General features: G+C 38.5%; 1 protein-coding gene across 1 annotated transcript in view; it reads right to left on the bottom strand.

Moving 5' to 3' along the window:
* Window positions 1–3,163: 3,163 nt before the first annotated feature.
* LOC126199270 (cell division cycle 5-like protein) overlaps window positions 3,164–14,194 on the bottom strand; it is a 103,762-nt gene continuing 92,731 nt past the window's right edge. The window contains exons 12-15 of the mRNA XM_049936082.1: window positions 8,753–8,860; window positions 8,508–8,681; window positions 7,575–7,703; window positions 3,164–3,755 (exon numbers count right to left, since the gene is read on the bottom strand). Of these exons, the coding sequence (XP_049792039.1) occupies window positions 3,648–3,755; window positions 7,575–7,703; window positions 8,508–8,681; window positions 8,753–8,860 (519 nt within the window). The 3' untranslated portion in view covers window positions 3,164–3,647. The remainder of the gene's footprint in view (window positions 3,756–7,574; window positions 7,704–8,507; window positions 8,682–8,752; window positions 8,861–14,194) is intronic.

Genomic DNA, 14,194 nt, shown 5'->3' with positions numbered 1-14,194 from the left:
CATGATCTTGTCATTGTTGTAGCAACTGCTTTGCGTAGAACCTAGTTGTCATAGGGTGGTTTGTCCTTGTCCTGATCTGTTGTCTTGTCTGTAGTCTGTCTGTTACATTTCGTTCTCCGTACCGTTGGTTTGGGTTACTATTCTGTAGGCAGCTTCCTCTGTTTCTGCATTTGCCAGTGTGAACACTGATATCTGATGACCAAGGATATAACAAGTATAGGCACAGTAATTTACATGATCCATACCATTGGGGGGTAAATCTGTAATCCATATTTCACCAAAGACGCATAACAGATGTTGTAATGCCTATGTGGTAAATGTCATCAAACCTGAGGGAAGTGTTAGGGAGTTTGCTTCACTTCATGTTGAAGTCCTCTTACTGTAATGTTGATGTATAGAGAAAAGAAAACAGAGAGGGGGAGGGAATGACCCTTCACTGTGAGATCATGGGAATTTCTTGAAGGTTAAGAGATGGTGTGATTATTTTGTGTGCAAAGTTTTTTATCCAGCATGAGGCTACCTCTAATGTTGTCAGCATCCTTTCTGTTTCTTAGTCTCTTGCCATTCTACTGTATACCCATCCTGTTAGAACTGCCAGCTAATGAGGCACAAAATGATTGTCAAGCATTACCTTTGCAAGGTTTCAAGATTCACTTCACCCTGGCATCAATATATATCTATTTCAGACACTTCTCTCCATTCTTTCAGTACTGACTGTCTTAAATCAATTGGTTGAGAGCAACTGTTTTCACCATGTTTTACACTGTTTATTGCACACATTTTCTTGGATAGTTGCAGAAGATGCTTTCTCCAACTTGTCCACTAATCATATGCCGTATGTCCTGTGAGTTACAGTGGGAAGTGTCACTTCCTCTTTTGCTTATATTGAGTTTCCCAGCAGCATCCCACAGTTTTGTCTGTAGTGAAAGTGATCAGGGTGAGATAAAATCTGGTTCCATAGCATCTTTCAAAGCTTATCAAAGATTATAGTGATTATGTTGTAAGTCTGTCAAGTCAAAGACAAAAATGCATTCAGCGGTGACTTCCATAACGAATAGGATTGTGTTTTCTGGATGAGGGGGCGAAAGGGACAGACGACAAAGCACAAAATGATTTCAAAACTTATAAGTCCACTGGTCATAGAATGAGCATCAGATGCGGGGTTGTGGAAGCCATTCAAACACTAGATAATATCAGATACCTGACAAAAGCAATCTGCTACACAGTGTCTGTAACTCAGCTGTCCTTTGCCAATTATAGTCTGAATCACAAACACACAGATCAAGACAAGGACGAGGATGTCAGTGATGACAGATCCATGCCACAGCTGCAATATGGGAATACAGGGACTCTGCGCCTGAAGAAGGCATGTGTACCGCATATTATGTCTCTTGTTTCCTTACATAGAATATGTCACTTACCACTATCAGCCATGACACTACACAATAAATGGAATAGAAATTCACTGAATAACTCACTAGGATCATGTTTAAGATTGCAATGGCTATGAGGTTCACAGTGAAGTGCTGTGAACACTACCAAACTCTCATAAGCTGTCAGAGAATACAAAACATCAGGTGCACAGAATGAGTATAAACTTGATGTCTATTGTTAATGACTCACAACAGGTGATCATTTTGGATATTTATCAATATTTTTAGTTGAGTACAGGAAGAAAATCCACCAATGGGCATCACACACACTCTAGTAAAACTCACGCCTTTCAGATGCAAAAGCACTGAAAAATAATTAATATTTACACTGAGGTGACAAAAGTCATGGGATATCTCCTAATATCATGTCAGATCATCTTTTTCCCAGCACAGTGCAGCAACTCGACTTGGCATGGACTCAACAAGTCACTGGAGAACTATTGAACCATGCTGTCTCTACAGCTGTTCATAATGCCAAAAGTGTTGTCGGTACAGGATTTTGTGCACGGATGACTTCTCCATTATGTCCCATAAATGTTTGATGGGATTCATATTGAGCAATCTGGGTGGCAAAATCATTCGTTCAAACTGTCAAGAGTGTTCTTCAAACCAATCGCAAACAATTGTGGCTCAGAGACATGGTGCACTTCATCCTGTAGAATGAGCATCAGATGCAGGGTTGTGGAAGCCCTTAGAACACAAGATGATATAGATACTTGACAAAAGCACTCTGCTACATACTGTCTGCAATTCAGCTGTCCTTTGCCATCGTTGTTTGGGAACATGAAGTCCATGAATGGATGCAAATGGTCTCCAAGTAGCTAAACATAGCTATTTCCAGTCAATGACCAGTTCACTTGGACCAGAGGACCCAGACCAATCCCCGTAATCAAATGGCTCCACGGGGTCTGTACCATAGTTGAACCCTACCGTTAGCTCTTACCAACTGAAATTGGGACTCACCTGACCAGACCACAGTTTTCCAGTCATCTAGGGTCCAACAGATAAGGTCGTGAGCCCAGGAGAGCCATTGCAGGCAATACGTTGCTGTTAGCAAAGGCACTCGCATTGGTTATTTGCTGCCACAGTCAATTAACACCAAATGTCGCCACAACCTCCACATGGATACATTCATCATACATCTGGCATTGTTTTCTATGGTTTTTTTCCCCACAGTGTTGCTTATTGTTAGCACCAACAACTCTACACAAATGCCACTGCTCTCTGTCATTAAGTGACGGCCGTCAGACACAGCAATGTCCATGATGAGAGGAAATGCCTCAAATTTGTTATTCTTGACACTATGGACCTCAGAATATTGAATTCCCTCACAATTTCCAAAATGGAATACCCCATGCATCTAGCTCCAACTACAATTCCATGTTCGAAGTTTGTTAATTCCTGTCTTGTGGCTATAATCACACCAGAAATCTTTTCACGTGAATCACCTGAGTACAAATAACAACTCTTCCAATGCACTGCTCTTTTATACCTTGTATATGCAATATTACTGCCATCCACATAGGTATGTATCACTATCCCATGATTTCTGTCACCTCAGTGTACCAACAAAGAAGTCACCATCTGACACTGAAATGTATGACGAAGGGCAATGTCCACTGGTTCTTATTCTCTGGTCCAGTCACAACAAGGAATTATAGTAGGTTTTTATTTTTTACTTATCATAATTTAATCAAACTAGAATACAATGAGCAGTGTATTAAGATATTTACAACAAATCAATGCTTTCCGCATCAATGTCATTTTATTACACATGATCGTCAATGATAGTGCAAATACAATTCGAATTAAGAAAATATTCTTACATGTAAGATACAATGTGGCACATCTGGCAGAAATATTTTTTGGGAAATTTAGAAAGGAAGTGTACTACATGTTTAGGTAAGTTGTTAGTTAACTACTGGCTGATGCAAGACGTGATTTATTCAAACTGCTGAGATTAAACTGATGACTTTTAACCTCTGTGTTTATCTCTTCCTTTTCTACATGATCTGAAAGCCAAGACTTCAGTAATATATTGTGCACTTCACCTCTAGCTGAGTAATTAACATCAGGTCATAGAATAAGCATATTATAAGGATTTTCTTATATACATGACTTCGTGGAAGAACCTATTTTTCCTTATTGTCTGGCAATGAAAAAGTAACTCTACCTTTAACGAAAATCATAATTTGAATACAAAAATACATTGACTTAGCCTTGAGCTGAACGTAGCTGTTCAAGAGTTTCTTGAAGTTCACCATACTTTTTTTGTAGTGCCTTCTCTCTTTCTGTTTGCCTGTTCACATCCTCCGTAAGAGACTGAAAAAAATCATAAAATATAAAATTTACAAAAAACAAAAAACATAAATAAATTCTAAACACTGCATAAATAACTAACCAATCAATTTCAACAGCTAAAATGCTGGGTTAGACCTATGACGAACCGTCAATTAGTGAAAGAATGTGCAAAGGATGGCTTCAATGCTTCAAGAATGGTGATTTTGGTCGAAGATTGGCACAGCATTAGAAGAGACATTTTTGAAGCTATTGGCACTGATGGAAACAATCACAGATTGGTATCAAAAGCAACTGATGTGTCTGAGCCAAGCACTGAAAGACAAATGGTCACAACACAGTGATAGACATGAAAAGGTGATTCTGCAGCATGACACTGCTCTACCCCATATTGCAAAACCCATCAAAACATACTTGGAAATGTTGAACTGGATAGTCCTACCTGTGAGTTAACGAGCATTTCACTCTCATTTAAGTATATGGCCGAAGAATTCAGCCTTCAGGAATTGTGAAACGAACCCCGTCGTCCAGGACTATGTGCCACAAAGAGCGCAGATTCACCACAAGATGGGAAATTCAAAGGCATCTATTGTGCTGAATGAGCCTAAGAGCTGTGTGTGCAAGTGAGACAGACGAGAACCTACATCGTAGGAAAAACCCCTTAAGGAGCCGTTTGTGACCAGGGAGACGTAGCAGTGTTAAATATGGTGGATGGTGGACCTAAGATCTGCCGCAAAGGGAAACATACATGAAAACTATTTAAATTCTGTAGCAATACAGGGAATGAAGCCACAGTAATTTTAACCTACCATTCTTCATAAATTTTCATGGTGATCCTAATAAAACTTGAATATTGATCATATCTATAGTAGTTTAGGATTTACTGTTAAAGTTTTGTAACAAAGACATGAATGCTAAAATCTGAAAGCTTTGGTCGATCTTGTTTGTTGTTGTGGTCTTCAGTCCAGAGACTGGTTTGATGCAGCTCTCCATGCTACTCTATCCTGTGCAAGGGTCTTCATCTCCCAGTACCTACTGCAACCTACATCCTTCTGAATCTGTTTAGTGTACTCATCTCTTGGTCTCCCTCTACAATTTTTACCCTCCACGCTGCCCTCCAATACTAAATTGGAGATCCCTTGATGCCTCAGAATATGCCCTACCAACCGATCCCTTCTTCTAGTCAAGTTATGCCACAAATTTCTCTTCTCTCCAATTCTATTCAATACCTCCTCATTAGTTATGTGATCTACCCATCTAATCTTCAGCATTCTTCTGTAGCACCACATTTCGAAAGCTTCTATTCTCTTCTTGTCCAAACTATTTACCGTCCATGTTTCACTTCCATACATGGCTACACTCCATACAAATACTTTCAGAAATGACTTCCTGACACTTAAATCTATACTCGATGTTAACAAATTTCTCTTCCTCAGAAACACTTTCCTTGCCATTGCCAGTCTACATTTTATATACTCTCTACTTCGACCATCATCAGTTATTTTGCTCCCCAAATAGCAAAACTCCTTTACTACTTTAGGCCTCTCATTTCCTAATCTAATTCCCGCATCACCCGATTTAATTCGACTACAATCCATTATCCTCATTTTGCTTCTGTTGATATTCATCTTATATCCTCCTTTCAAGACACTGTCCATTCCGTTCAGCTGCTCTTCCAGGTCCTTTGCTGTCTCTGACAGAATTACAATGTCGTCAGCGAACCTCAAAGTTTTTATTTCTTGTCCATGGATTTTAATTCCTAGTCCAAATTTTTCTTTTGTTTCCTTTACTGCTTGCTCAATATACAGATTGAATAACACTGGGGATAGGCTACAACCCTGTCTCACTCCCTTCCCAACCACTGCTTCCCTTTCAAGCCCCTCAACTTTTATAACTACCATCTGGTTTCTGTACAAATTGTAAATAGACTTTTGCTCCCTGTATTTTACCCCTGCCACCTTCAGAATTTGAAAGAGCGTATTCCAGTCAACATTGTCAAAAGCTTTCTCTGAGTCTACAAATGCTGGAAACGTAGGTTTGCCTTTCCTTAATCTGTTTTCTAAGATAAGTCGTATGGTCAGTATTGCCTCACGTGTTCCAACATTTCTACAGAATCCAAACTGATCTTCCCCGAGGTTGGCTTCTACCAGTTTTCCATTCATCTGTAAGGCATTCGTGTTAGTATTTTGCAGTCGTGGCTTATTAAACTGATAGTTCGGTAATTTTCACATCTGTCAACATCTGCTTTCTTTGTGATTGGATCTTAATGATCAACATTTCATATAGACGCATCATTAAAATGACAAAGTTTGGAAATATCAACTCTGTAACTTTATTTGTTTAAAAGATATAGTAAATTTAAATTATCAGTATTTTCAGTTAAGCATCAGATCATCATTTCCTCTACACAAAACACATTGAACGATGACAGCATGACACCTTATTGCATCATTAGGTTATAGAATATTTCTTGTAAAGTTTAGTGCATAATAGTTACTTCTGTTCTTTATTTATTTATTTATTTATTTATTTATTTATTAGAAAGCACATTGGTGCAAGGCTACTGGCCGTGACATACAAAGTTAAGAAGGAAATTGTATTGTTTTATGGAAAAGAATTTACCATTTATTATGTAACGGATATTATTGTTACTTTATTTAGAATGTGAAAGTGGTCAAGCTTTCATTACTTAAATATGTTAAAATGTAAAATAATGTAGAATAAGCTGTAGCCAATCAGATGCATGGCTTCAGGGAAGGGAACTGCATTAGTGAGTCGAACAACGATGTTCGGCACGCGGCGGATGCAGCCGGAGACGGGCAGAGAGACAGTTCTGATCTGAAACAATGCTGGTGGAGACGAGAAAGTGGACGGTCAGTCTTTAGGTAGCTAGGAACTGAAACAACTTAGAAAATTTCGTGTTGTGTGGTATTGTGGGACTAGTCTCTGAGCAGTGAGCAGCCACACGCCTCATGTGAACTCTTAAATTTTCGCGTAGTTAACGAGGTGGAGTATTGGACCTGTAATTCACCATGAGCTTGTGAATGATTGAACTGTGTCAAATGGATATACACTCGAGTGTAACAGTAATTCTAAATACGACCACTTTCACTATTTTTTGCTTTCTGAATAATCATTATTCTAACCAAATTGCAACTGTGAGGCCTACATCATTTATGGGTCGTTAATTTAGCTCCTGATATTATTATTACTGTTGTTATATGTTATATTAACATTGTATGTTTATACAATTTCACAAACTTACCATCAGCAGCACAATTTAACCAAAAGGTCACAAATGTCTAATTTAGGGTGTATAATGCGACACGTGGTTAAACCCCTAGACGAGTTTGAGCCAAGACATTTCAACAAAGAGGAACCACAAGTGAGCCCGAACATCTTTGGGATGTTAGCTCGCATACCCCACCCGCTGTATTCTTGTAACATTATTCCCTCTGACTACCACCTTTTTTGATCAACGACACACAGCCTGGCTGACCAGCACTTCTGGTCATATGAACAAGTGCAAAATCGGATTGATTCTTGGACCAAAAGATACTCAGTTCCTCTGCTGCGGGATTTGTATGCTATCCGAATGGTGGGAGGAAGTATTGGCCAGCGATAGACAATATTTTGAATCATAAATTTTTTTGTTAAGTTTTTCAGAATAAAACTTCAATCTTTGAGAAAAAATGGCAGAAGTACAGTTGTAGACCTAATAATAAAGGGAAGAAACAGTAAATCAAGGTGCAGACATTAACTGAATAAAACAAGAGGGTCCTTTCTTTAAATAAAAATTAAATTAGTGCAAAATAAAATGGAGCAAAACTTCTGTCAACATACCTCTAATCTTCGTGGTATAGCAGCCATTTCTTGCTGCTGCAGGAATTTGAAAGTTGAAAGCTCGAGATACGACTGTTCCATTTGATCGTACAGGTCATGCAGCTGCTTTATAAGAGCTTGTGCACGAGACTGAAATACAATAATTAAAGACAATGCTTATGTATTGTGTTAGCATTCTAACTAAACTGCACACTTTCATACGTTCTCTCTGTATGCAGATGTATAGTATACTGACAATTAACCACACAATTCTCAAAGTGACATTACTGATCACATGGCAGTTGTCTAAGCTCTGCAATATATTACTCAACTGTCCTCTCTCATCAAATAGGATAACAGTGCTGCCCTTGTTTTCTCATGTGCAGTAACATCTCTTTCATTTTAAAACTGCTAGCAAAATTTTCTGTACAATATACGTCTTTCTTTCAGTATGAATACTTTTTTATTGCTTAAAGAGTGCAGTAGATGTTCATGGTAGTTAAATTTTGCTGTTAATTTCAAATATGAGAATGAAGTTGCTGCATTTTAATTCCGGAAGTTGGCTAATTCACAGTAGAGCGAGGGTCATCTTTATTCCAGAATGTTGGCAACAGCGTGATTTACTGTGCAGGCCTACAATAATCATGTAAGAAAATGACCTCACATTGCCTTCTTGTCAATATAATCATTACACTAAAAAAATTACAATGAATATCTGAACATTAAACCAGCAAAATTAGAAGCTGTTCACTCTGCAGTAAAATTAGTAATTAACAGTAATTGTGGAACTATGAGGCAAACATAAATTCACTGAAACTTGCAGGCGGATGGACTGATGTTCAATTTATGTAAAAATGTAACATGAAAACATTCAGCAAAACACACGTACAACCATGTTAAATAGGAATCAGAATTCTGATATACCAATAGATAGTACACATCTCTGTTAAATACCTGATATCCACCAGTAAGTATTTTCAATTTCTTCTCCATTTTGGCAGCTCGTTTTGCTTCTCTTGTCATATGACCTCGATTTTGTTCAAGTCTCTTTTCCAAAGATTCAAGACGATCCTTTTTACTTGCAAGATTTGCTCGTGTATATCTGTTTTGTGTGGGCAAGAATAATACCTGCAAATAACCATTTCATTATTACAGAATGTCACACTGAAAACCATTAGGAAAATATTTCTGGTATTTACCTGAGCAAGACATTCTTCCCACACTTGGGTATATGATTCTAGTGATAGTTCTCCATGGCCCATACCTTGTTTGACCACTTCCATTTCTCTCTTAAGAATCTCACGTGCCTGAAAATAAAAATAGCTATTAATGAGCACCATCACCTATATCATGCAATAATAATATCACTGATACAAGAATAAAAAAGTATTAACTTATATAAATGGGCAAAGGTGAATCCAAATATTTCATACACTACACCACCTCTTCCTCACTGATGGACACTAATACCATTTGTCTATAGTACACAATACACACGTTTCTTTCCAAATTGACAATTCCTTGATGCCTCAGAACGTGTCCAATCAACTGATGATCCCTTCTTTTTTGTGACATGTACCATAATTTTTTTTCTCCAATTCAATTTAGCACCTCCTCATTAGTTATCTGGCTTACCTACCTAATCTTCAGCATTCGTCTGTAGCATTGCATTTCAAAAGCTTCTGTTCTCTTCTTCCCTGAACTGCATCTCATCAACATTTCACTTCCATACAAGGTGACATTCCAGACAAAATACTTTCAGTGCTTTATCAAGTTCTTCTCACAATATCATATCACCATATTTCTTCTTAATTTACAACCTCCTCTACGTATTCCTTCCCCCTTTCAGTCCAACATTTGGTGCAGTATCTCCTCATTACTCAAAAAAAAATGGTTCAAATGGCTCTGAGCACTATGGGACTTAACAGCAGTGGTCATCAGTCCCCTAGAACTTAGAACTACTTAAACCTAACTAACCTAAGGACATCACACACATCCATGCCCGAGGCAGGATTCGAACCTGCGACCGTAGCAGTCGCGCGGTTCCGGACTGCGCGCCTAGAACCGCGAGACCACCGCGGCCGGCCCTCATTACTCAATCTACCCATCTAATTTACAACATTCTTCTGTAGCACCACAGTTCAAAAGCTTCTAATCCCAAATTTCGGTTCTGTGCCAGGCTACACATAAGAAAAAACTGCCTAACATTTAAATTTACAATCAATGTTAACAAATTCTTCTTTTTCAGAAATGCTCTCAGTATGCATTTTACACCCTCTCTCATAGTCGTTATTTTGGAGCCAAAATAGTTCAACTCACTGACGATCTCTATCTTTACCTACAGTAGACTACTTACCATTACCTCCATTTTACTTTTGTTGATATTCATCTTATAACCTCTTTTGAAGACACTATCCACTGCATTAAACTGCTTTTGCAGGTCCTTTGCTGTCCCTGATACTCACAATGGCACCAACAAATTACAAAGATTTTATTTCACCTCCTGAATTATTACTTCTTTTCCAAATTTCTTCTTGGTTTTCTTTAGTGTCCGCTCAATGTACAGACTGAATAACACCACAGTAAGGATGCAACACTATCTCACACCCTTCTCAATTACTCTTCTCTTTCTTGCCCTCTGACTCTTATGACTGCGGTCTGGTTTCTGCATGAAATGTAGAAAAACCTTTCACTCCCTGTATTTTACCCCTGTTACCTTCAAAATTTCAAAAAATGTATACCAGTCAAAACTGTCAAAAGCTCTCTCTATATCTACAAATACTATTAACATAGTTTTGCATTCCTTTAACATATCCTCTATGCAAGTTGTACATTCCTCAAGAACCCAAACTGATCTTTCCTGAGGTCAGCTTCTACCAGTTTATCCATTCTTCTGTAAGTAATTCATGTCACTACTTTGCAACTAATTATTAAATTGGTGGTTTAATGATATTCTCACCTACAAACATCAACATTCTTTGGAACTGGAATTATTACATCTTCTTGAAGATGAAAATATTTTGCCTCACAAGACGACAATATTTTCCTGCACATGACGTGAAACAGTTTTGTCATGGCTGGCTCTCCAAAAGAACCTAATAATTCTCTGGAAATGTTGTCTACTCCAGACACCTTGTCTCAACTTAGGTGTGTCAGAGCCTTCTCAAATTATTCTTGCAGTATCATATCTCCTATTTCATCTTCAATTACAAATCTTCCCTTTCTCTAATATTGTTTTAAGTTAGCCTTTCACCTTCTCTCCTTTACTCTGTACAGGCTTGCCAACTCAGCTCTTAATATGCATATAGCTGCTTTTCTTTTCTCCAGAGGTCTCTTTAATTTTCCTGTACTCAGCATCTATCTTCCCCACAGTCATGCACGCTTCTACAGCCTATCCTTTATTGTCTAGTTTTTTTCCACTGTGCACTTCCTGTCAATCTCATTTCTTAGACTTCTTAATTTTACTTCTCGTATTTCCCCCCATTACTTTCAGAATTTCGAAAAATATAATCCAAAAGCCATGCCAATCTTCCCCATGGTTCATTTGCTGCATTTTTGTCTTTCATCAATTAGGTTCAATATCTTGTGCATTATCTAGTGATTCCTACTTGGCTTTCTATTTTTTCCTATTTGATCCTCTGCTGCTTTCACTATTTCATCTCTCAGGACAACCCGTATTCTATTGTGTTCCTTACCCCTGTATCAATTAATTGTTGGCTAATGCTCTGTCTGACTCTCTCAACAACCACTGATTCTTTCAACTTATCCAGATCCTATCTCCTTAACTTCCTACATTTCAGCAATTTCTTTAGATTTAATGTGCATTTATAACAAATATATACAAGAGTCCACACCTGTCCCTGGAAATGTGTTACAGTTCAAAACCCGCTATCGAAACTTCTGTCTTACTATATAATCTCCAGGTCTCTACCACAGAAATTCTTCTTCCACCATTTTTGAACAGGTATTACCAATGATTAAAATGTGCTCAGAGAAAAATTCTACCATGCAACTTCCCCTTTCATTCTTCTCCTCTAGTCTGTGTTTCCTACTTGTTTACTGCTGAATTCCAGTCCCCTATCACAATTATATTCTGGTTTCACTTAAATACTTGAACAATTTCTTTGATCTCCTCATCCATTCTTTCAATCTTCTTATCATCTGCAGAGCTAAAACTTGCACTACTATGGTGGGTGTTGGCTTCATGTCTATCTTGGCTACTACTGTGCGTTCACTATGCTTTTGATAGTAGCTTACCATACTCTCTTTTCTTGATCATTATCAGACCTACTCCTGCATTAACTCTAATTTATTTTGTGTTGATAACACTGTGATGACCTCAACAGAAGCCCTCTTATTCCTTCCACCACACTTCACTAATTCCTATTATGATTAACTTCATCCTATTCATTTTCTTTTTTAAATTTTCTAAGATATCTACCGAATTAGTGATCTATTACTCCATGCTCTGACCCATACAACACCAGTTTTTGTTTCTCCTGATGACAAAATCCTCTTGAGTAGACCCTGCCTGGAGATACAATCGGGGGACTATTTTACCTCCAGAATATTTCACCCATGAAAATGTCATCATCATTAAGCCATACAGTACAGCTGTACGCCCTTGGGAAAAAATAATTTTTATAGTTTCCCCTTGTTTTCATCACAGCATGGCCATGATGGCCCAGCAACTACAGTAAAGGCTGCTGTCTCTCTTTCGTATATGTTTTCTGGCCTCTCCACAGATATCCCTCCGGTGTGGTGATAGCTACGGTATAACTACCTGTGTTGTAGAGGCAAGAAAGCCTCCCCACCCCAGCAACAGCCATGGTTCATTTATTGACTGCAATTCACTTACTTTAACATATATTTATCAATTGATGGTAATTCCCAAATTCATTTCATTCCCTATAATTTACTATCCTGCTGATGAGGTCATTGGTCAAAACAATGACTGCTTTCAGTGCATAAACTTCAAAGCAGACTTCAATGCCCTTATTAATGACACTATAATGTCATATCCAAACTGTTTAAAACATGATACTTCCAGTAATGTAATGTAGTACTTTGCCCCAGGTGCACCAAGGGGGGAGAGTTTTGGACATTTGACTATGGCTGCCAGAGGAAAGGGCATGAGGACATCTGCACCCCGCTCGGGGAACAACTAGCGAATGAGTTTGGCTCTCTTGAGAAAGGCTACCTTGCCATGAATCCTGGCAGACAATGAGGATAACACCATTATCATAGACCTAGCAGGCACTGGGGTGAGAGATATGCACAAGAACCCCCAGAACACACGCAGAGATGGCATGTGAAACTTTGGAACTGCTTGAGGACTGTTGACCTCCACAAAAAAGTTTGGCAGTAAGAAATAGGGTTACAAAATCATGAACACTAGCAGACTAGTAAACAAAGCACAGACATAAGACTGTCCAGGCCTCAAGCAGAGATGGCTGCTAGAAACAAGTGAGTCTGTTGTTGTGTGGCTGCTTTCACAATAACTTGGAACACAATCAACAATGTACTGGATTGATTACAGCCAAACACTGGGAACAACCATGGCAGAGAACATGTGACAAAACTGAAGTTCTCGAATCACATACCAGCCCACAAATGATCAGAAAATTTAACCCTGTATTGAGAGCCATAATCACAAAATGGTGGTCAGTCATTGGATGGCATTGGAAATTTGATCTGCCAATGAGAACACTGAGCCGATGAAAAATTCAGGCAGCTGTGAGCTAACAGAAAAGCCAGGAGATGTGAAGAGCCCAGACGGTTGGACAGCTGAAAAGCAAGGGAACATGGAGGCATGTCAATGCATTACCTACTCAGTCTGCTAACTTTCACTCCAATCCTTAAGCCCATCTAACTGTTTGTCATTTTGTAACTTATTCTTTTCATGTTTCATGTTGAGTGGATGAATCAATGTGGTCCACTGCTTGGGACACTTAATCATTCAACTGAACATTTTAATTTCCTTGTCTGACATCTGCCTCCCAAAGCTGTGATAAAGTTGTTTCTGTGACAACTACCACAGCCAATCAACATTGGAACTGTACCACCCCTCATCACATAGCTGCTAAACACAGAAGATGAAAGCCGCTGATTGCCAACTCACTGCCGCACTACTACGAGCTGCTCTGCGCATCGTGCCTGCTTTGCATCTAGCACACATACTGTCATGCAACTGACTACGTCCTACCTCTCAATAAACGAGTCGTGTCCATGCCCAGTCAAATTGAACCTGAGAATTGTATTTGTATAAAAGATATTGCAATAAATGTAAACATTCCATGTTTAAACCCTTTAATTAATCTGTTTTATTTGCTTATCAATCCCTTAAACTCATAACATTTTGGTATGCAATGTGGATGATCTCGTTGGTAATTTGCAATTTACTGCATTATGTTCCTGTTCTAATTAAATACATAGATTTCACTCTACTTTGTCCCTCCCAGTTTTCACAATCTGAGATAACATACTTCATCTCTATTCTTCCAGTCAGATCAGTAGCTTACAGTTTGTTATCCATGGTAAGTAGGTCTGTACAGTGGTACTTCTACCTGACAGGATTTTTTCTCTTACAACTAGGCCAAACAAAATTGCATAATTACTAACAAAGAGAGAGAGGGGCTGGC

This window comes from Schistocerca nitens, chromosome 1, assembly GCF_023898315.1.
Source record: "Schistocerca nitens isolate TAMUIC-IGC-003100 chromosome 1, iqSchNite1.1, whole genome shotgun sequence".
Classification (NCBI taxonomy): Eukaryota; Metazoa; Arthropoda; class Insecta; order Orthoptera; family Acrididae; genus Schistocerca; species Schistocerca nitens.
Note: the sequence above shows the minus strand (reverse complement) of the source record. Positions and strands in the feature narration are given on the sequence as shown.